Raw genomic sequence first — 20,894 nt, 5'->3', positions numbered from 1 at the left:
GCTCTTCTCCATCTGACAGGTGATGGCAGTAAGTCCGGTACTTGTCTCTGTTTCTATTGTGCATGTATAATTATAAACTGCTTGGTGTTTTCAGTTTCACTGTGTGTGTCTGTGTGTGTCTGTGTGTGTGTGTGTGTGTGAGTGAAGACTGAGTTCGGTGAGGGCAAATCAGTCCCCCTGCAATTTCAGCTCCATGTCTACCCCAAAAGAGACTTATTCTCTACTTCCATGGAGGTATGGGAAGAGAGGACGGAATCATGTCCATATGTGTTCTGTACACGTGGTTATATGTACTCTGTCACACATTTTCTACTCAAGCAGAGACCATCGTATGGTTAAGAACAGCGACCCCAACACTAGCCAGCCTGCCTCTTAAAAGATATGTGACCCTGGGCAAGTCACTTAACCTCTCTGGGTCTCTGTTTCCTCTTTTGTTAGTTTTAGCCATGATAATATATTAGTATCTACCTCATACGTGTTTCCTGATGACTAAATGAGTTAATATTTATGAAGTTTTTAGAATAGTGCTGAACGTAAGTTTTTGTTAAACTGTTGGCACCTGCATTGCTTGTTTTAGATGACAAACACTTGAGGGCAGAGGCCCAGGGCCATTCCCACCTGATCTGTAGCAGGTGCCTCCCCTCCAAAATGCTTTGCCCAGGGTGGCAAAGCCAAAGCTCCCCCAGGTGGTGCACTTGCCTCGTGCCAGCAGCTGTACATGATCTGGTAGATGGTGTCCGATGCCAGTTTGGGCCGGTAGAGCCTGTGGCCCTGGGAGACCTTCACAACCACCTGGGAGTTGTCGTACAAGTCATAGGGCTGCTTCCCCAGGCTGTACACTTCCCACATCAGGATCCCTGCACGACGCCGAGGGGCCCGGCAGACAAGGGAAGAGAGCAGATGTCAGAAGGTACGGAGTTTGTTGAATGAGCATCACAGGCCAGGTTAGGAAGGCTATGGGTCAGAGCTAGGGAGCGCTGGGAAACGAGTCCTGGCGGAAGGGACAGGGTATGGAGGCTGGGTCTGTACCATTACGTCTGGAGCCCAGGGTCTCTCCTCCATGTTTACTGAGACCCAGACGCCCATTCTTGCTGGTAAATGGGGAAATGGCTAGGGTAGCTGCAGAGGGAGCTACTTGGGGCCAAGATTCTTGGCTGCTTCAGAAAAGCAGCTGGGGCCTCCATCCACCCCAAAACTACCCAGCTCCAGCCCTTAGGAGTGATTGATTGAACTCCTCACCCTTCCTTTCTCTCTGCCTTGGCCGTGTGTGTGCAACAATTTTATTGTGCAATCAAATTACCATTCAGTGGAAATGTATAGATAAAATCATTGACAGCATTACTCCTTTTCTTATTGCCACAGTGGTTCAGAATATTTGGTGGGTCAAGTATGCTTTTGAGAATCTGATAAAAGCCATTGGCTCTCCCTTGGGGCCATAAATGCACAGCATTTTTGTGTTTGATTTCTGGATGTCCACAGTCCCCCATGCAGGGCATTGTGGATTTCAGGTTAAGAAACTGAGTTGTGGTCATGGTGGTCAAGAGGGTGCCATTTGGGGTGAGTCAGATGTGGCCTCTGAGGCCCAATTCTGCCACTTATAAGCTGGGCAAGTTTCTTAATCTTCTCTGTCAGGTTCCCTGTGTACAATATGAAGATATTCACACATAATGGTGTTGCCATGAGGAATAAATAGGATAACACACCCAGAGCATTTAATAGAGCACAGGGGCATTTTAACTGCTCTCTAAATGGTGGCCATTTTGCCGTCATACTGGCTAAGCCAGAAAATTTCAATAGTCAGTCAGCTTTAAAAGTTCAGAAAACCAGAAATATGTAAGAAGGAAGAAAATTGTTCTAGAACCATAACTGAAGTACTGTCTTCAAAACTTCTTTGACATTTAGGGCTACGGATTTTGTGTAAATTGTTTACAATAAGGTAATATTACAAGTTGTGGCTGCATTTTAAAAAGAAACCAAAACATTCTAAAGCAACCACCCCAAAGCGTGTTGCTCTCTTTACAACTCTCTCTTTGGAAGGCTAGCCACTTATCTCGAGAATAATTTTACTGCTTAAACTATCTTTGTAGCTCTTCTTTGAGGATTGCTTTCAGAGGCCCTTGTTCATTTTGAATGTCCGTATTGCAGACAAATTATTTAAGAATGGATTTAGTTTTTGGAAACAGCCAGAAAATATCGGAAGCCATGTTCTCGTGCTTAAGTAATCAAGCTGGGCAATGCAATTTTTTTGGTCAAAAACAACGTATAACTATTGAGTAAGCATACTAATTTTTAAAAATATCTTTCATAAGACATATTAACTGAAACAAGGAGATTGAAACTAATTTTGACAAGTTAATCAGCAGAAAGTGACATCAAGTATTTACCAAAATGCCATCTTTGTGGTTTTTCTTCTTTCTGTATACATTGAATTATTATTATTATTTTTACAATGAACAATACCACTTTAACAAAAGGAATAACTATTTTTGAAAATCATGTCATATAGAAAAATCAATGGCTAACTAAATTTTGGATTTTTTTAGGAGTCTTAATGGATGTCATGTAGAAAGTTAAATTATTATGCTTGAGGACCAAGACAGGCATGAAATAGGTCTTAGCTGAATTTAATACATTCTATAACTTTATAATAATTGGGATCATTTATCCTGGATCCATCTGACAGTGATTGTAAACAGGCCTGACATTCCTCACAATGCAGAAAAATATCAGAAAATCTACAAAATCATTATATAAGAATTATTTCTGTTTTATGTTTACTAAATTTCAATATAGATCTTTTTGTAACCCTATGTGGGTTACATTTTCTTCAGAAAACTTTTTCTGTAAATGGTCACACAGTAAGTACTTTAGGTTTTGGGGGGGTCATGCAGTGTCTAGTGACTGCTCTGCACAAAAGCAGCCAGAGACAACAGAAATGCATGGCCGTGCGCCAATAAAACTTCAGTTACAGGTACAGGCCACTGGATTGGGTCCTGAGCTGTGGTTTGCTCACCCCTGATCTAAATTATGAATTTTAACGAGGATATGGTATGGGCCAAAGACAGCACTGAGTCACATTTGATTTTTAGACCAGGCAAACTGGTCAATTCAGAAGGAAATGGTTATCATGGCTGCTTTCATGCCAAAAGTCTATGACTCTACTATAAATCCTTCAATGTTTTGGCCTTCGTGCAAACTCGGTTTTAGTTCTCAATGACTCCTTTATAAACATTGTTGGAAATTTGCAGTAGAAGAGCTTTTATGAGAAGGTGATAGCAGGAAATTATACAATATGCGGCAGACCCAAGGAAAGATCATCTTCTTCTAACTCTTGCTTGTCTCAGGCCATACAGGTAATTTTGTAAGTGCTCAGGACTTTTGCTAAAAATGGATGTTGCTGCTCTTGTGGTTTCCTGTTGTGGAAGCCAGCTTACAAAATGCGGTTGGGGCCTCTGTGGCCATTTTCTTACCGAATGCCCATACGTCTGACTTGCTGCTGTATTTGAAGTAGTGAAACACCTCTGGGGCTGACCACTTGACCGGAAACTTTGTTCCTACTGAACTGACATACTGGTCATCAAGAACATACCTATGAGGAGAAACATTGACACACAGCATCAGCTGCTTGGTTGTGCAGATGAGAAGACCTCTGCTGCCCACCATTGCCTCCTGGCAGACAGGCTGATGGAGAACATGGCGGCAGCCAGTCTCAGCCCAGGGCCACTGTGTTCTGCATCGTGTCCTTCCTTTCAATGTGTACGCTTAGCTAGAGGCTGCTTATGACTTGTAAACTTTAAAAAATGATATCTAACTTTGAAAATACCAAAATCCCAATGCAAACTATTTGGTAAATATAGAAAAACACAAAAAAGTAAAAAAAAAAAAAATCACTCAGAATCCCACCCCAAAGATAACCTGTAATTCTACCATTCAAGGTACAATTTTTTGCTTATATACTTCCCGATCTTTTTTTCTGTGTATATATAATGTGAACAAAATTGGGTTTTGTCGTATTGAGGTTTGTTTTTATTTTTCCTTTAATGCATATCAAGAACATTTTCCCTATGTGGGTTACATTTTCTTCAGCATCGTGTTTAATGGCTGAATTCCTTCTATGGATTAACATAATTTGTTTTACCATGTAAATGGCTTCCAATCGTCTACTATTATAAACAATGATAGACAACAATATCCTATGGAGATATCAAGACCATAAAAATATATGTTCAAGGATATTCACTACACTCTTGTTTATAATAATGATAAGAATGGAATTAATCTTACTGTCCACATTTTGAGAAGCAATTAAATATGATATGGTGCCTTAGTACAATAGACTAATATGCAGCCATTAAAAGTGAGATAGCTCTATATTTACCAAAATAAAAAGATGCCCATGATATATGGAAATGTGCAAATGCAGGTATATATAATGCAATTCCATTTTTGTGGAAACAAATGGTAAATGTACTTACTTGTGTAAATGATTGGGAATACGTACTTAGGAATAGGATGTGGAAGGACATCCATCAAATGTGTTAGCAGTAGGTACTCCTAGTGCTAAAAATGGGATGAAGGGGTGGGTGGGGATTCTCCTTTTGACTTTGTACACCTTTGCTATATGTTTTACAATAAGCACATACTATTTATATAATTCATAGAGGCGAACCCTATATCTTTGCTCACAAAAAAACAAATAATGAGTCTTATAAATAGGAAAATAAGAAAATGAATGGAAAGTCCAGCATGTATGTCCTCATTTCCTATGTAAAATCGTGAAAATTGGATTCAAGGCTTAAATACTATGAGGATACAGAATTAGGAAATGGAAGCCTCTTTTAAACTGTCATCATAATCAAAATGATTTCTCCAAATCATGAAGTGATGATAGAACACCCATCAATAGAATCTCAGAGTCAACTTTCATGCCTACTTGGTGGTAAAGAAAATGAACATGACAACAAAAATTTTCCTAGTGTTAATGCTCTACCCATTTGAACAGATATTAAGAAAAAATCCAGCTAGGACTAAAGGAGCCTTGATTGAAAATGTGTATGTGTGTGTATGTGTGTGTGTGTGCACGCGCCAAATAATCTGGTTGTAACATGTTATATTTAAATATTTAGGAGCTTTCATGGAATTTATTCTTAAATTTAGAAAATATTTATCAGAATGTTGAAAGAACTAAAAGGGACTGTAGATAATTTCTGAAGTACAGTTTCATCTTATAGGTGAGGAAATGCGGTGAAACATGTTTTATAGGTAGTCAGAGGTAGTATGGGGGAGGGGATCCAGGTTTCTAAGTCCCCAGTTCAGAACGCATTCTAAGCGTATATATCCCCACAAGACCATCATCGATGATGGCATTTAGGTGTGAATGAAAATACCACTTTCATTGATTGCCCCTTTGGGACTGGCTTACCTTGTCATTCCAAAGTCAGATACTTTCACAGAGAGATCACTGTCTACTAAGCAGTTCCGAGCAGCCTTTGGAGGAAAAACAAAATTACCAAGTAGTAAAAGTGACCACGAATTTCCTGACATCAGAATCTGGCATTTTCCTTCTCTTTGGCAGAATTCTCAGCAAAAATCTAAGATTGCCTATCAAAACCTAAATGTTGGGAAGTTGTCTTTTTTTATATTTGTAATTTTTCGAAATGAAAATGTGTGCCCATAAGTATTCTCACCCAGGCATCCATCCTTGTCAAGCAACACAAAAGGTATTAAACACAGAGCCTTAGCCCATCAATGAGAAGGGAAACATTAGTTCTAGAGGCTCCCTCTCTAGCACTAGGATAGTGTGCAGTGACAGGTGCTCTGAAAGCACAAATGTGGCACCAGAGACTCAGAATGAACTTGCCTAGTGTGCCTGGCATGTTTGCTGTTTGGCACAGGAAAATCTCTAAATATAAGTACCAGTGCACACCAAGCAGAATACTTCCCACTCCCACTCTGACCCAAAGACACAAGTTGCATATCTTTCTGGTATTTCTTTGTTCATTTTTGTATTTTCAGTTATTGTATGAAATGACTGCTTTGGCACTCAGCCCTTCCACAGTAAACATCAGCTTGGGTTTAATGGTTCCGAGACACAGTAATTGACCAAAGCTTTTCCCTTCCGTCTCTTTTCCTTCAAATCACAACACAACTACATAGATCTTGATGGTTTCTTTTACTCTTTCTGTTCTTTTTGTACTTCAAATATTTTATTTTGAAATTGTGATTTTTTTTTTAAATCACAAAAGTGTCATGTGTTTAAACAAGTCACAAGTGAGCCAAATAAAAGTGAAGGTAGCCTCCTCGTCTTTCCACCCAATCTATCACTGAAGGCAGAAACTGTGGATTGCTTTCTTTTCTTTCTTTGATCTTTCAATGGCTTTGCTTACCAAGTCCCGATGTATGAACTGGTGGCTCTCCAAGAAGGCCATGCCTTCACAAACATCATAGCACATTTCTAAGAGCTGGGAGGGTTCAAGTCCTTTTCCATGACTCTTCAGGTAATTAAGCAAGCAGCCATTGGTTATATATTCAGTCACTATGTATATAGGGTATCTCTTTGAGCACACTCCATAGAATTTTACCAGCTTGGGATGGTTGAGTTTCCTGGAAAGAACAGATTTTCAAAGTTCAGTACTGAATTTCCACACTCCATTTTCCAGATGTCCTGAAAAAGAATCACTCACAGATTTTTGTTTGTTTTAACTTCCCCCCTTCTACTTGAACAGAGAAGGGGAGGGAAATGTTTTGGATCTTATTCTGGGAGCATTAACCTTTGGAGGTGAGAAATGCTGCCTTATATTGCACATCGACAACCCCAGAAGCAGTTTAGCAGTTGTGGGTGCTGTGTTCAACTTTCCTACAGAGAATCAGGGAAGCAGTGGTCTGATGGCATCTTGAGAACTTCCACGACTAATTTGGAGAAAGCTACACCCTAAAAGCACTCACTTCCATTTTAAAACATCTAACTTTCATGTCTAAATATTTCATTCTGAAAAAAAGCATTATATCAGAATATGAAGGGTGTAAGTAAAATGGAAATAGTTGCCATGTAAGGGAAATGAGGTTAGGTATAATTTTTATTTAAAAACTAATTTTCCATTACTGTAGCATTATTTTTTGCAATAATACATTTAGAAAATTGTAACCACATGACATAAAACTTCTGGTAGGTCATGACGGACAGATACTCAGCAGTTACACTGGGCGTCAACTTGTCTTTATGTAATTTATCTATTATCAAGTCACAGGATGATTCTTTAATGTTCATATATGTAAAAATCTAAATTTAACATTTCAACTTTTAAATTTGTTAATAATTGAGGACTTATTAAATATTTAGTTACTTTCTTTCTTCTTGGCTGAACTCTACGGGCATGCCTTATCATGTTACTCAGGGCAATGAGCCTGGTTACGCATCTTTCAGCAACTGGAGAGACCTGCGTGGTACTCAGCGGTGCTCCCTTGAGAGGCAGGACAAAGGTCTATCACCCAATAAAAGCTGTTCCTTGAGCAAGTTCCACCATTTACCAGAGGGCACATAGTGGGAAAGAAATATATTTTAAAACTGCACCAGGACACAGGGGTTACACACTGAACCTAAGGGATTTTCTGCCAGATTTTTCTATCTTATGAAAGGAACACATCAAGGATCTGTGCCCCGGTTTTATGATGGTCCAACTGCCAAGTGCAGAATGAGCTACATAATTTGCAGGAACCAGTACAAAATGAAAATGCAGGGATTCTCATTTAAGATTATTAAGAATTTCGAGATGGTGACAGCAGATCATTAACCCAAGTGTGGAGAGAGACCTGCTAAGCGCGGGGCAACTCAAGACTGCAGGTTGCATACATGCGAAGCCAGCCCAGCCACAGGCTTGTATTCACATAGTCCCTCGCTTCCAAACAATTCTGCAATTGTGAAAGTGATTGTTCTGACTCTCTCGGTACCATTGGTCTTCGTAAAGGAATGACTAAGGAAATGGGCACTGGAATATCTGCCTGGGTTTGCATCTCTGCTCTGCCACTTTTACTAGTTTGGTGACTTGGGTAAATTATTGAACATTTCTGTGCTTCAGTTTCCTATAAACCAGATAACAATGGTACGTGCTTCACAGGCTTCATATGAGGCTTGAACACATTATTAATAAAGTTCTCAGACAGATGTCTATAAACACAGTGTAACTGTTTAAGTAAAATTTTTAAAAGGGCTGTTACTTTGTAGCAGGTTAGGATTTATGATTTCAACTATCTTTGACCAAAGTCCTGCTATAGCATTGTTTTTTATACCATGCTGTTGTTTCCCTAAAAGGATGACCAGCGGTCACAGTTTGCCTGGGCCCGGGGTTTTCCCCGGGACACAGCACTTTAAGTGCCAAAACCAGGAAAGTTCCAGGCAAACCTGGATGGTTGGTCACCCTTTAAAGTCTCATTCACCATGTTGACAAGAAGAGGTAGAATCATTAAAATAATTCTTTGTACTTGCGAAGATGAGAGATAGGGAGGAAAGGAGAGGAGGGGACGGGAACGGAGGGGAAGCAAAGGGAAGGAAGAACAGAGAGAGAAAGAGAACACATATGTATTATCAAGAATTAAGGACTGTGCTTGGAACTGAGGACCATTAGAAAGAGTATCTTCATGATAAGTGAGGGAAGAATAGGGTGAGAAAGGCATTTTTATCAGACTGTGTTGAAGGTACCAGGAAGGTAAAGGATATTGTCTGGAGCACATTCATTTTCAATCTGGCCCATGTCCCGGCCACTACAGGCTCCTGCCGCTGGATATGTGCTTGCAAGGCCCCACTCTGTTCCTCATTCCATCATGTACCTCCCCACGGGGCAAGGAGGCCAGAGGGCCAAGGAGACATGCCTCCTCAGAACCCATACATCCCCTCCTCTGTCACCCTTGGGGTCCCCGGACTCTGGGATCCCCTGTCCGTATAGTCCTGAGGCCTCTTCCAGGACCCATGCAGACTCTTTCTGAGCCTGGTCCCCCAAGAGTGAGCCAAGAGTGGTATGCCTGCCCCTAACAAGCTCATTAGTCAATAGAGTTGTTTTGTGGGAGACATGGGGAGGTTGGAGGTACAGAATGCTGTGTCTGCACATTAGTGCTAAGTGTAGTGTAGGACAGAGCAGGGGTGGGAGGAGGAAGGGGAGGGGTGGAGTTTGTGGAGTCCTTGGACCACACGCGGATTTCTCTAAAGAGTCTTGAGAATTCTCAATTTGAATATGACCTTTCCGGTTGTCACAAAGGTGTCCTTGTCAAAGGAAGAGCACAGAACTGATTTTATCTAAGAGTGTTTTCGCTTTATACCTTCTCAGTATTTGTATCTATGATGTGTGGACTCTTGCTCCAGGCCTTGCAGATGTAGGGCCAGGCCTGTGAGCAGGAATGTCCTCCCATGGTGAGGGCTAAGCTGCCATTCCTCAGGAGAACTCACATCATGGTCTGGGCCTCCTGGAAGAATTCATCCTCTGACATGGAGCCCTCCTTGATCATCTTAACAGCAACATCATACTGCCCCTTCCACTTGCCCAGATGGACCACTCCAAACTGGCCACTTCCCAGCTCCTTCAACAGGGTAATCTCTTCTCTTTTCAGTTCCCAGATTCCTGAAAAGGCAAGACAGACACTCTTCAGGACGGGGATAGAAGCTTTGGGGCTGATAGCTTCCCTAGTGATCTCCTCTCCCATGAGTTTCACACTGACAATATGAAGAACAGCAAGACAATTTAAGTTGATCACTTAAAAAAAAACCCTTAGTGACGTGGTCTTATGACTTCTTAGACCACATGATAATGCCACCAAGACAATATTGCTCTCGAAGCAGCTCCAGTTATTGATAAGAAAGCTTCGAGGATAAACACTTTGCCAACCAGAGGCATCTTGGAAAGACTTAGTGTCAAAATGTGCTTGATGCCCTTAGCCTGGTAAAATATCATTGCATTGTCTTATAAAACAAATTAAACTGATCTGGGGTAGTCATTACTCTAAATACACAAGGTTGAAAACTGGCTCAGAGCAGGCACAGAATCTGGGAAGAAGAAAGAACAGGCAATGAGGTTCCAGAGACTGATGATTGGGTCTAACAAGATGAAAATTTTCACAATCTTTGTCGTAATACTGGAGAGATTACAGAGTTAGGTTGGGAGGAGAAAGAAGGACAGAGAAGATTTGTGGTTTTTGTTATTTATTTTTAGAAAATGAACAAATATATTAGAGCGGAAGCCCTCCCTGGCACAATGTAAACAGGGACCACCTTCCTGTCTTCCCCCTTTTTTTCAGTAAATTCACCATATATGTATATTTTAACCCCCAATGGTGGGAAATAGAGTTTAAGAGACCAAGGGTATGTCCATACCACTTCCCAAGGACACGGAGCTGGGAACCTTGTTGGCCTTTGTTGACACAGGGTGGCGGAGCCGTGTGATCATGCCTGCAAGGGAATCAGCATCACATCATCACATATCACCTCATCACATCATATCACATCACATTGGTTCACCCCTCTGCTTATGCTCTCTCCAGAGTAGCTGAAAAAGCAGAGTTCAGGAAGTTGAGATGCCGAGAGAGAATCCATTCTGACCATCCTCATCCTGTAATTGTATTACTTTGTCTGGCTTTACTAATTAGCTCAATGCAAAAATTAAGAGTAAAACCACTTCATGTGACTTTTGAAAAGCCCATCAAAGTTAGTTCTTTGATGGAATCTTTGATTAAAACACATCCCATTTTTATTTTGCTATCTTTTTATAGTCCTATATTTAAATATGTATACACACAGCAACAAAGAGTTGGTAAAAAATTCCAAAAAATACAGAAGGGTACAAAATAAAAAGTAAACCACTTGAATTTTTAAAAAGTAAACCTATTACTAAATTGCATTAAATGGTCAAGTCATTTTAAGTGTTTACATCACGTTATGGTAAAGCTGGGTTAAAATAATTATAGTATTTATAATGACTTAACCCATCCAAAAATATGTTTCTTAACTAATAATAATAAAAAATATGTTTCTTACTTTAAATGTGTGACATTTTCCTAGTCCTGGGAATTATCATACATGTCCTTTTTCTCTCTTTCCTTTTAGTATATTATTTATTTACTTTTTATATGAATGGTCTCCAAATCTTTTAAATCCTGCACCTTTGATTGGCAAAAAAAATTAGTGTACTCCATATATACAGAGGGTGCCAAAAAAATGTATACACATTTTAAGAAAGGAAAAAACTATTAAAATTGTATTACTCAATATATACTGATAACAAAAGATGAATATAAGTCACGTTTGACTTCTGCAATTACAAGAGGTGCTCAAAGTGGTTCTCATCAGCGTCCAGACACTTCTGATTACGGCAAACTACTGCTTGAGCAACGCTGACCAAGTATCCACTTGTATATATTTCTTTGGCACCCCTGGTATGTATGTATGTATATTTATATATGTGTATACATATATATATATATATATATATATATATATATATATATATATATATATACATATGATTGCTGTATTGATATATTATGTGAATCAAAATACAGTCACGAAGAGAAAACACTATAAGAGAACTACTTTAAAAACAAATCAAAACAAACATTATTCTCTTGTACCCTGTGGAGTGGCTTGTGTACCTCTGGAGTGGAATCACTCCACTTGGAGATGTCTATTTATATAATACATTTCCAAGGGGGTACTTTTGAGGTGCTACAAGAGAAAATAAACAATTGAGGAAATTAGAACAAAGGAAAATACAAGTAGGAAGCAAAATCAAAGCTAGGAAGAAGGCTAATTCACTTATGTGCATGTAATCAGGTTAGGTAGAGTTGCATAAATTTGACACTGAGCCCACAGCTTATTTTTACTCACTGTTGGAAATTCATCCAGTCACTGTGAGTAAGTGACACTGGTGTAGAAAAGGCATTGAGAGGGGATTTTTTTTTTTTAATTTTTTTCCTACGTTTATTGAGATGTTATTGACATATATTATAACATATGTAACTTTAAGGTATACAGCGTTATGATTTGATACATGCATGTATTGTGAAATGGTTACCACAATAAAGTTAGTTAACATTTCCATTAGGGATTTATATATACATTTTCACCAGTTGATTAGGCAAAATTTAAAAGCAGTAATAGTAGTACCCAGTGTTGGTGAGGATGAAGGAAATTGCTGTTGGAGGGAGTGTACATTTCTCAAAAGAATTTGATGATGTTTAAATTTTAAATGTTCTTAACCATTTATATCAGAAATTCTACTTCTAGGGAATTTGGCTACAGAAACACTCACACAGATGAGCAGAACTACGTGTGCAGGACTGTGCACCGAAACAGCGATTATAATGGGAAAATATTGTAAATGATCCAACTGCTAATCAGTGTAGTGTTAGGTGAGTACATAGTGGAGTAATTATATAACAGAATGCTCTGTAGCTGTTAAATAGACCACAGGAAGCTGTACGTATTTGCATGGAAAGACCTCTAAAACATGCTGAGTAAGAAAAGCAAGCTGAAAAGTAGTCTGTGTAGAATGAGCTCATCTCAGTAACAATATAGTGAGGAGATTAATACAAAATGAATGTTAGTATCAGCATAGAAAAAAATTCAGAACAGACACCAATTTGTATATCATTAGAGAGATAACCTCCATGGACAAATCTATAATATTTGAATCTTGCAATTAACTTCTAAAAATACCTACAAATATTTTTATATAGAGAATGTCTACTTCTAAGTCACTCAACTCACTGAACTTAATTTTTTTCTGGCATTATAGTGTGTATAATGTTATAGTCCAGGAAATGTAGGTTAAAAAATCACAGTAGGCATAGGACTCGAGAGCATTTTTTTCTTACTTTCATGGTTCCCTATATAGTCAACAATATTAGGAGGATCAGTAGTATCCAAGCAAAACCATGTTTATCAAGAAGGACCCATAAAAGAAAAACTGAGATAAATTACCTGCTGAATTGTGTTGATGATAGTGAATAAGCTTTGGAATAGAATCAAAACAGTAGTTTTCTGCCAGGTACAGTTTATTCTCAGCATTTGTATGCACATGGTAATGTTTGACGGTTCCTTTTTTATCACTAGTAAGGAAGAAAGAGTATTAGAACATTTTTAATAAACAACTGAAGCTTGATTAAACAATAGTTAAAAGTAATTAGGTGCATTTGCAAATTTTGGAGAGGGAAGTGAGGAAAGGTTGTTCGGTCTCGATATCTGGTGTTTTTCTGGAGGTATCCATGACAGCCTGTAAATATAGAACAGGGCTCCTCTCTGAACTCAGCCTATCTTTTGTGCACATGCAGAATTCACGTACAATAAAATTCCAACTTTCTAGACCGTTCCTCCCTTAGAAAGTATAAAGCTGACAATTGAGAGCCCTGCAGTTCTTCAGAATCATTATTCTGAACATCAATTCTCTTTTAGGAGAATGAAGATTAAAATGTGGGAGGCAAAGGTGATTAGGCTGTGGGTGCTCTCACCTAGAGCATGGGTGGCAGACTCTTTAGGGAGCAGAGCAGGCAAGATGGAGTGGGTGGGGATGTCCTTTAATTCCTCATGTGAACTTGTACCTTTTCCACATAAAACATTTTTTTCTTTCACTCTACATTTAGGAAATAGTGGTGAATTGAGGCAAATTGGTTTAGGCTAATCAAGAATAATATGCCTGATTAGAAGGAATAAAAGAGCTAACAACCAATGGGAACATAGCTTGTAAAACTCTGGTGGTGAATGCTGATGTTGGTAATGGTGACTTACATGAGATGACTGGGGGGCGGGTCTTCTATGCCTAAGTGTTTGGGTGGGGGCAGTGGGACAGGTAGAATCACTCTTTAACAACAACATCAGTAATAGCTATTAGTTTATTAAGTGACTACTATGTGCCAGGCACTGTTCTGATCCAACACATGAATTATCTCACTTCATCCATAGAACATAATAATCATTATTATGTCCCCTTTTCAGATGAGAAAGTTAAGAAACGTGTTTAGTGTCATAAAGCTTTGTAAATGGTACAGTCAGAATTTAGGCCCAGAGGGGTGGCTTCCAATCAGAACTCTTAACCCCTCAGAGGACAGCACCCTAGAAGACGCTATTGAGGGAGCACAGCTACATTGATTCAACCTTCTGCTAGCTCTGCCCTCACTGGAAAGACACTGGAGCAGGTTTCCCAACTCAGCGGGCCAAATGGTAGAGGCTCCAATGCTATTTCTCTCTTTCTGGGCGTAGGACTAAATGAAGGGGAATAACCCAGGATTCCTTTCACAAATGTTTACAGAGGCACGATGTGCACTGGGCACTCAGCTGCTGCCAGGGATGGGCAGGAGAGGATCACCCGAGAATAGTCTCTTGGAAGTAGGAAAAGAAGAAAGGCCACTACGAATGGTCACGTTCAACAGAAATATTTTCATCCAAACTCCCAGAATGGTAAGATGGTGTCTTATCCCAAAATGTGACTAAATTACCAGCACATTCAAAGAATGCACAAGAAGATATAAGAAATGAATGCATTTTATACTTACTTCACAGCCTTACTAAATAAGGACACTGTATACATTCCCGCCTGGCTGGAATTTCTAACCATAAAGGCTCCTTCTTTTCCCTGAAAAGGAAGGAAAACATGCAAGGAACAGAAAACATTTTCATTATCCTTGGAAACTATTTTTCCTAGTGGATAGTAAGAAAACAGATCTTTTAAATTCACTTTACATCTCGTTGATGGCACAGATTATCCAACAGTTGTCACAGAAGGGGGCCCACTGTTTAGCTTTCTTCCTTTTCTCACTCAGTTTCTTTATAAATCTACTACCTTGTGTGCTTCAACTTTTTCTTTCCAGTTAATTTTTAACCCTCTCTATAATTTTCTCTTTTGTATTTGTGTAAGCCTAATGTTTGAATCTTTCAGAAATAAAATTTAAAACCACATATTATATCATGCTCTTGGTAAATTTTAGAAAACCAAAGGTGCAGAGCAGATAATTTTTAAAGTTCTCACCTCAACTTGTCCTGCTTAATGTGCTAATTCTAAGCAGATCCAGATTTAGAAAGAGCATTGACTAAATGATGAACTTGAGAAAAATGCCAAGTTAGGTAGTCAAGTCATCGCATGCTCACTAGTACCCTCTCAAAGAGATAATTGGTGTGTTTTATTAGGTTGAACTATATCAAAGTGTCATTTTGTAGGTTAAAAGAGTTTGCTATTGATAATTCATACCAATTGATAACTATAATGTCCTGGAGATTTATTCCCCATTACGTACATCTACTTAATTCTGATTCAGGAGCTAATGAGGAATGACACAGCTGAGGTAGACTGTTGACACAGATGGCCCCAATAAATCATCTCTGTATTCATGCCCTGGGTAGGCCCGGCACATTGACTCTGTGCTGGGCCATGTGACTTGCTTTGGCCAATGGGACGTTAGCAAACATGACAAAAGCAGAGACTCCATAAGTGCTAGCACAGAACTGTGGGGATCATCCTGTTCAAACACTGTCTTGAGATCAGCATGCTGTGAGAAAGCCCAAGTTAGCCACATAGGGATGAAGTATAACACCCTGGTTGACTGCCTCAGTTAAATCCAACTCCCCGCCGCCGACTGCATCCACCAGCTAACTGCAGGCTCGTGAGTGGCCCTAAGCAAAACCTGCAGAAGAACTGCTGAGCCAGCTGAGTCACAGAATTGTGCGAATCATAATCTTGTTTCAAGCCACTAAATTTTAAAGTGGTTTATTACACAGCAATAGATAACGGAAACAGAAGAAGTGGCTAGATGCGGAGGGCCTGGTAACCTGAGGCTGGGTAGCCCACACTGTGATGACATGACTGTATAATTAGAATAAGGTTTCTCTCAGAAGTGCGTGACCCTCTGGGCCCAACAGTAGAAAGAGATTCTTAGAGGCTATTTTAGAGACTAGAATATTTACCTTTTGTCTCAGTAACTGCTCAGATTGTGCCCTGGAGATGTTACCTGCAAACCAGCTGCAATAGAAAAGAATTCCGTATTTGAGAGTTAATCCTTTTTAACTGCATAACTTGTCACTTCGTTTTCTAACCTGGAAAATGAGACATTGGCTTTGATCAGGGGTTTCCAAACCTGGCTGCCCCAGAGAATCACCTGAGGAGCTTTTCTAAAACACAGATTCCTGAGTCTCCACCACCCAATCAGGATTCTGGGGTGGGCCTGCAGATCTGTATTCTTAAATGGGCTGGCATTTAGGAAACTTTGGCCTCCTTCTAGGTGATTTCTAAATTCTCCTACCTTTCACCATTTTGAATAAGAGCCAGAGATTAGACCAATGGAGAATATTCCAGTGAGAAAGTCGGGGTTGCCAAGGATGAAAGTTTCTGTCTTTCAACCCTATAATTTTCTTTTAATAATCCAATAGAAACACACTTTACAGCATCTGTTTTGAAAGCAAATGCTTTTCCCAAAAATATTTTTTATTTGCAGGATAGTAATAGATAAGTGTCTATGGTTATATGAAGATGGGAACAGTTGCAGTGAACTGAGAAAAAGAAGATGGGCAACAGCAAGGTGTAACCTGAAATATTGTCCTTCTTACTATGTTAGCCAAGAACATCACAGTTTATTTTATAGGGGAACCTCAACGGGTCATGGAGCTGTTTCTCATGTGATACCAACAATATCTGTAGCTTTTTGGTTTTGGCCAAAATGTCATACTTAGGAAACTGACAGGGTGGGAGCTGGGATGGGGCATGGGTTTGGCGGTTTGGGAGGATCTTCTGGCTAGAAGATAACACCTGAGGAGGAAAGAAGTACATAGGAGGGTGAGGGTATCACTGGTAGGCAGTTCAATGAAGTGGAAAGAGCCTTAGATGTGCCAGCTTGGAGTTTTGGGTGGTAGACATAACTTCCTGATAAGTAGTTGTATGGCTTTGGACTGAGTCTCTTTAGACCTTGGAATTCTGCACTTGTAAAATCAGGATGAGGCTTGAACTTGGTAAGTCTTCTAACTCCACCCTTATAGATAATATATAATTAACACTTGAGACATTAACTGATAGTTTTCTTATTAATGAACTTCTCAACATTAAAAATATATATATATATATATATATATATATATATATATATATATATATATATATATATATATATTTTTTAAGCTAATCATAGCTAATCCAAAGACTCTTCAGGCAATATGATCCAGGATATATGCCCATGGGCGATAGGAGAAAGAGATGATCAGGAATAAGGAAAGAGGCGAGGTGAGATTGTGTGTAAACCCCCACACCCACATACATACTTTGTGTTACAATTTTGCTGAATCCCGGCTGTTTAAAAAGAAATTCAGCATTTCAATGTCACAGCAGCAGAGGCTTATGCCTAGTCCTATCACATGATTTTCAATCTAAACCTTGGTGCCTCAGTCTTTAATGGAATGGGTAGAGTTGCTCATGAATGTAAGGCCATAAAACAGATGCTTCAGTGGCACTGACAGAGCAGAAAGCTGGGGCACCAAGCACGGTGTGCAAAGGCTAAGCCTGAGATCACATAGCCCTCTGCTCCTGATCTCTTTGATTTTAAGAGGGCGGGTCTTTCCTGGTCATTTCCCCCAATGCACACCTCTCACACACCATGTGAATCTAGAAATGATGGAGACACAGACTGTCTATATGGTCAGATGTGGGCTTTCTGAATCAAAGAAAGATTTGCAGTTCATCTAAATGTTAAATATTAAAATCCATGATTGGAAATTCACGCCCATTGCTTTAAGTCTTTGTCTTCTGTTGAAGTGCAATTCTCTTTGGATAATTTTGGTGCTGCTCTGAGTCTTTTAGGTCTTTAGGTCTTAGTTTGAATTATTCCATCAAATGCTTTCCTGAGAGCAGATGCTGGGGAAGAGGTAGGACTAAAGGGAAACTAGAGGGTGGTAAAGAGACCATGCTGCAAAGGGGTAGAGGGTACAGCACGTCTGCCCCAACGTGACAGGTATGCCTAGGGTCAGGCTGGGTTAGAAGGAACAGGAAGAAGCAAAACAGAGACATGTATTTTCTAAAAGCTCTCACTGTACTTAGGGCCAATAAATCAATAACATAGCACTTATACAAGAAAAGAACTAGAAATATGCATAATTCTGTTCAAGTGAACTGGTTGCTGTTGGGAAATAGCTGCTGAGAGATACAGTATGTCCTATTACTCACACCTCTCCTTAACACGAGTCTTTAAGTCCAGGAGATTTATTTGTCCTTATTTGTAGGATGATAGAATCTTCGATGTTGGAAAGGACCTTAACAACCACTTAGACCAGCCTAGCTCAGTATAGTTGGGATGATCATGCATTCTTATTTGGCTAGAAGAATCCAGTTAATGCCTGATGTCCAGGTGTAATATTTAATAGTACACTCTTTCTCTCCGTAAAGTGTCCTAATTTGGATGTTAAGTGATAAGGTCACCCTAGGAATAGGAATCTTTCAACATAAATGCTGTCATGTTTAAGTCTCAGTTGTGCTACCTTATAAAATTACTATATCATAAATAACTTCAAAAATTGGACTCAATGCTAATAAGAGCCTTCAAGTGTCTCCCTGGGGAGAGGTCTCTAGGGAAGAAATAATCAGCAGAAATGTTATACGCAGTATCTATGAAGACAAAGTGAAATGACAGGGACACCAGGTATATGATAAATCTAATGAATACGTGCAGCCAATTTAGATCATCCAGATTGGGGGTAAATATTTTCATTAGTAACAACCCAGATCATTGTCACCCATCATCCACATAACTGGCCCAGAGACTCACATGAGTTTACTCATGTAACACAGCTTCCTGAGCAAGTGTGAGCCATCTGTTTTAATGCCTTTGGGGACGAATAGAATTGAAACATCTATATCTAGTTTGAGAGGACTTTCAAAACTCACTCATAGTCATCCAGGTTTTCCTCTTCTTCAGATGAACTTGACTCAGGGAATCCCCTATCGAAGAAAGGAAACAACATGAATACAAAAACCACCAAGAAGGAATCCAAGTATCTACGGTAGCAGTGTGATGTGAAATCCCACCCTGCTTTCATCCATGTAAATAAAATTTAGCTGTTAGGTTTCCCTTTTTGCACTTGGGAAGGTATCAGCCAAGTGGAGAGAGAGTTGCTCACAAGTTGAGTTCATGTCCAGTTTTATGAGAAAATGGCTGTTTGGTGTAGGTCCCTGGGAGGTCCCCAGGAACATGTATTTCTTTGAGTCTCTCAGAAGAGTGGCTCGTGAAATAGATGATGCCTCCTTCAGGGACAGCTGTAGTATTCAGTCAAAAAAATCCTGGGTTGTGTAGAGAGCTATTCTTAGAGAAGAGTTATTGAACTCTAGGTTGTTTTTCCTCCTGCGAGTGGTGCCCGAGCCAGGTACACGCATGTTCATGCTAACACCAGTGTGTCTCAGGAGTGATGGAGAGCAAAAGTCAGTGTGAGGAAAATGGCAACCCACAAATCATCGATTCAGACCAACTAACTTAAGGGTTCAGAGACGCAAACTACATGGATTTGGGGGGGGTGTTATATTTACTTTAAATATAAAAGTCTAGTTGCAAAATTATTGCAAATTTGGTTAGTTTTTCCACAAATGGAGCAAATCCTGCGTGTGAAGGACTATTTGAATTTGATATACCATGACATCTTTGAGGTGCTGTGATTCACAACATTTCTTTCACTTTGGTTACTGCAGGCAAAATCTTCACCGCTACAAAAAAAGATACATTTCGTAAATTTATGTTTATTTAGAAATGCTAAATGACAAAAGTAATTTTGTTAGGTATGTTTTAGCTTTATTCAACATTTTGACCCAGACGTTTCACTTGGTTTGGAAATTGAAGCTAATGAGTCATTTTTACATTTTCGTCCTTGCAGGGCCTCCAATAAAAAGCAGTAGTTTGACAGTACTCCTAAACAAAAGTGAACTGTTAATAATGGTTCGTAATGACCCCAAACAGTAGAAAACTTGGATTAATAAATCATCTTGACTGGGTTTGCCCTGATTTTCTTGTACATATGCAAGCATTCTGCCACATATATTTTAAAATAAGTTATTTTCTTTTTTTGCTGTGGTGATTACAATTAAAAGTCTTGAAAATACCGAATTTTCGACTCCATATAGACGCAGATGGACAGGCAGGATTTTCATCATCCTCTACCACCCACCATTTTCTCTTTTTCATTTTGGGTGTTGAGCAGAGCATGAGGAAATGCCTATCTCTCCAAGTTCAAAGCTTGTTTTATTTGGAACGTAGGACCTATTTCCCGTTTGCCTTCTTATCTCAGGCTCTTATTCAAAACCACACTTCACAGTGACAAGCTTCCTTAACAAGGAAATGCCTCTCTGGCTCCGTTTCCAGGAGTGCCTCCGTCTCTGCCTTCCTGAAGAGCCTTGCTCACTAGCATAGCTTTTTAACTTCATCTCTTCATAAGAAAACTCTTATTTAAAAATGCTAAGCAATCTATTTAGCCTTTTTTTTAAAGAACACATGGACAATGGCCATCAATAGTGCATTTCTTAGGTTTATCCATGTAATGGAATACTATATCAACATTCAAAATAGTCAGGTAGATTGCATAATACTGTGAAGGTAGTTAACACACTGGACTGGATACTTAAACATGACTAAGATGGTAAATTTTATGTTACGTTTTACCACGATTAAAATTTTTAAAAAATTAATAATTAAGTCTATCCTCATGTATTCAAGTGGGGAAAATGCCCAAGATGTTAGTGAAAAGAACAAGTGCCAAAGAACCCTGTGTGGTCTTCTTTAAGAAGACTGATTTTTAAGTTTGCTCTTTATATAACACATGCATAGACAACATTTTTAGAGGAATGTACACTGAAGATTCTGCAATATTTGAGTGCTTCAATGGCAGCATGGATTATTTTACT

The 20,894-nt window shown here is 39.3% G+C and overlaps 1 protein-coding gene across 1 annotated transcript in view; it reads right to left on the bottom strand.

Moving 5' to 3' along the window:
• Nucleotides 1–20,894, bottom strand: part of BMX (BMX non-receptor tyrosine kinase) — a 42,495-nt gene that overhangs the window by 1,642 nt on the left and 19,959 nt on the right. The window contains exons 8-18 of the mRNA XM_019746241.2: nucleotides 19,632–19,703; nucleotides 18,894–18,947; nucleotides 15,935–15,989; nucleotides 14,530–14,609; nucleotides 12,962–13,089; nucleotides 10,358–10,432; nucleotides 9,437–9,608; nucleotides 6,387–6,603; nucleotides 5,423–5,487; nucleotides 3,471–3,589; nucleotides 700–857 (exon numbers count right to left, since the gene is read on the bottom strand). Of these exons, the coding sequence (XP_019601800.2) occupies nucleotides 700–857; nucleotides 3,471–3,589; nucleotides 5,423–5,487; nucleotides 6,387–6,603; nucleotides 9,437–9,608; nucleotides 10,358–10,432; nucleotides 12,962–13,089; nucleotides 14,530–14,609; nucleotides 15,935–15,989; nucleotides 18,894–18,947; nucleotides 19,632–19,703 (1,195 nt within the window). The remainder of the gene's footprint in view (nucleotides 1–699; nucleotides 858–3,470; nucleotides 3,590–5,422; nucleotides 5,488–6,386; nucleotides 6,604–9,436; nucleotides 9,609–10,357; nucleotides 10,433–12,961; nucleotides 13,090–14,529; nucleotides 14,610–15,934; nucleotides 15,990–18,893; nucleotides 18,948–19,631; nucleotides 19,704–20,894) is intronic.

This window comes from Rhinolophus sinicus, chromosome X, assembly GCF_036562045.2.
Source record: "Rhinolophus sinicus isolate RSC01 chromosome X, ASM3656204v1, whole genome shotgun sequence".
Taxonomy (NCBI): Eukaryota; Metazoa; Chordata; class Mammalia; order Chiroptera; family Rhinolophidae; genus Rhinolophus; species Rhinolophus sinicus.
The sequence above is the reverse complement of the archived record's forward strand: the minus strand, read 5'-3'. Positions and strand labels throughout refer to the sequence as shown.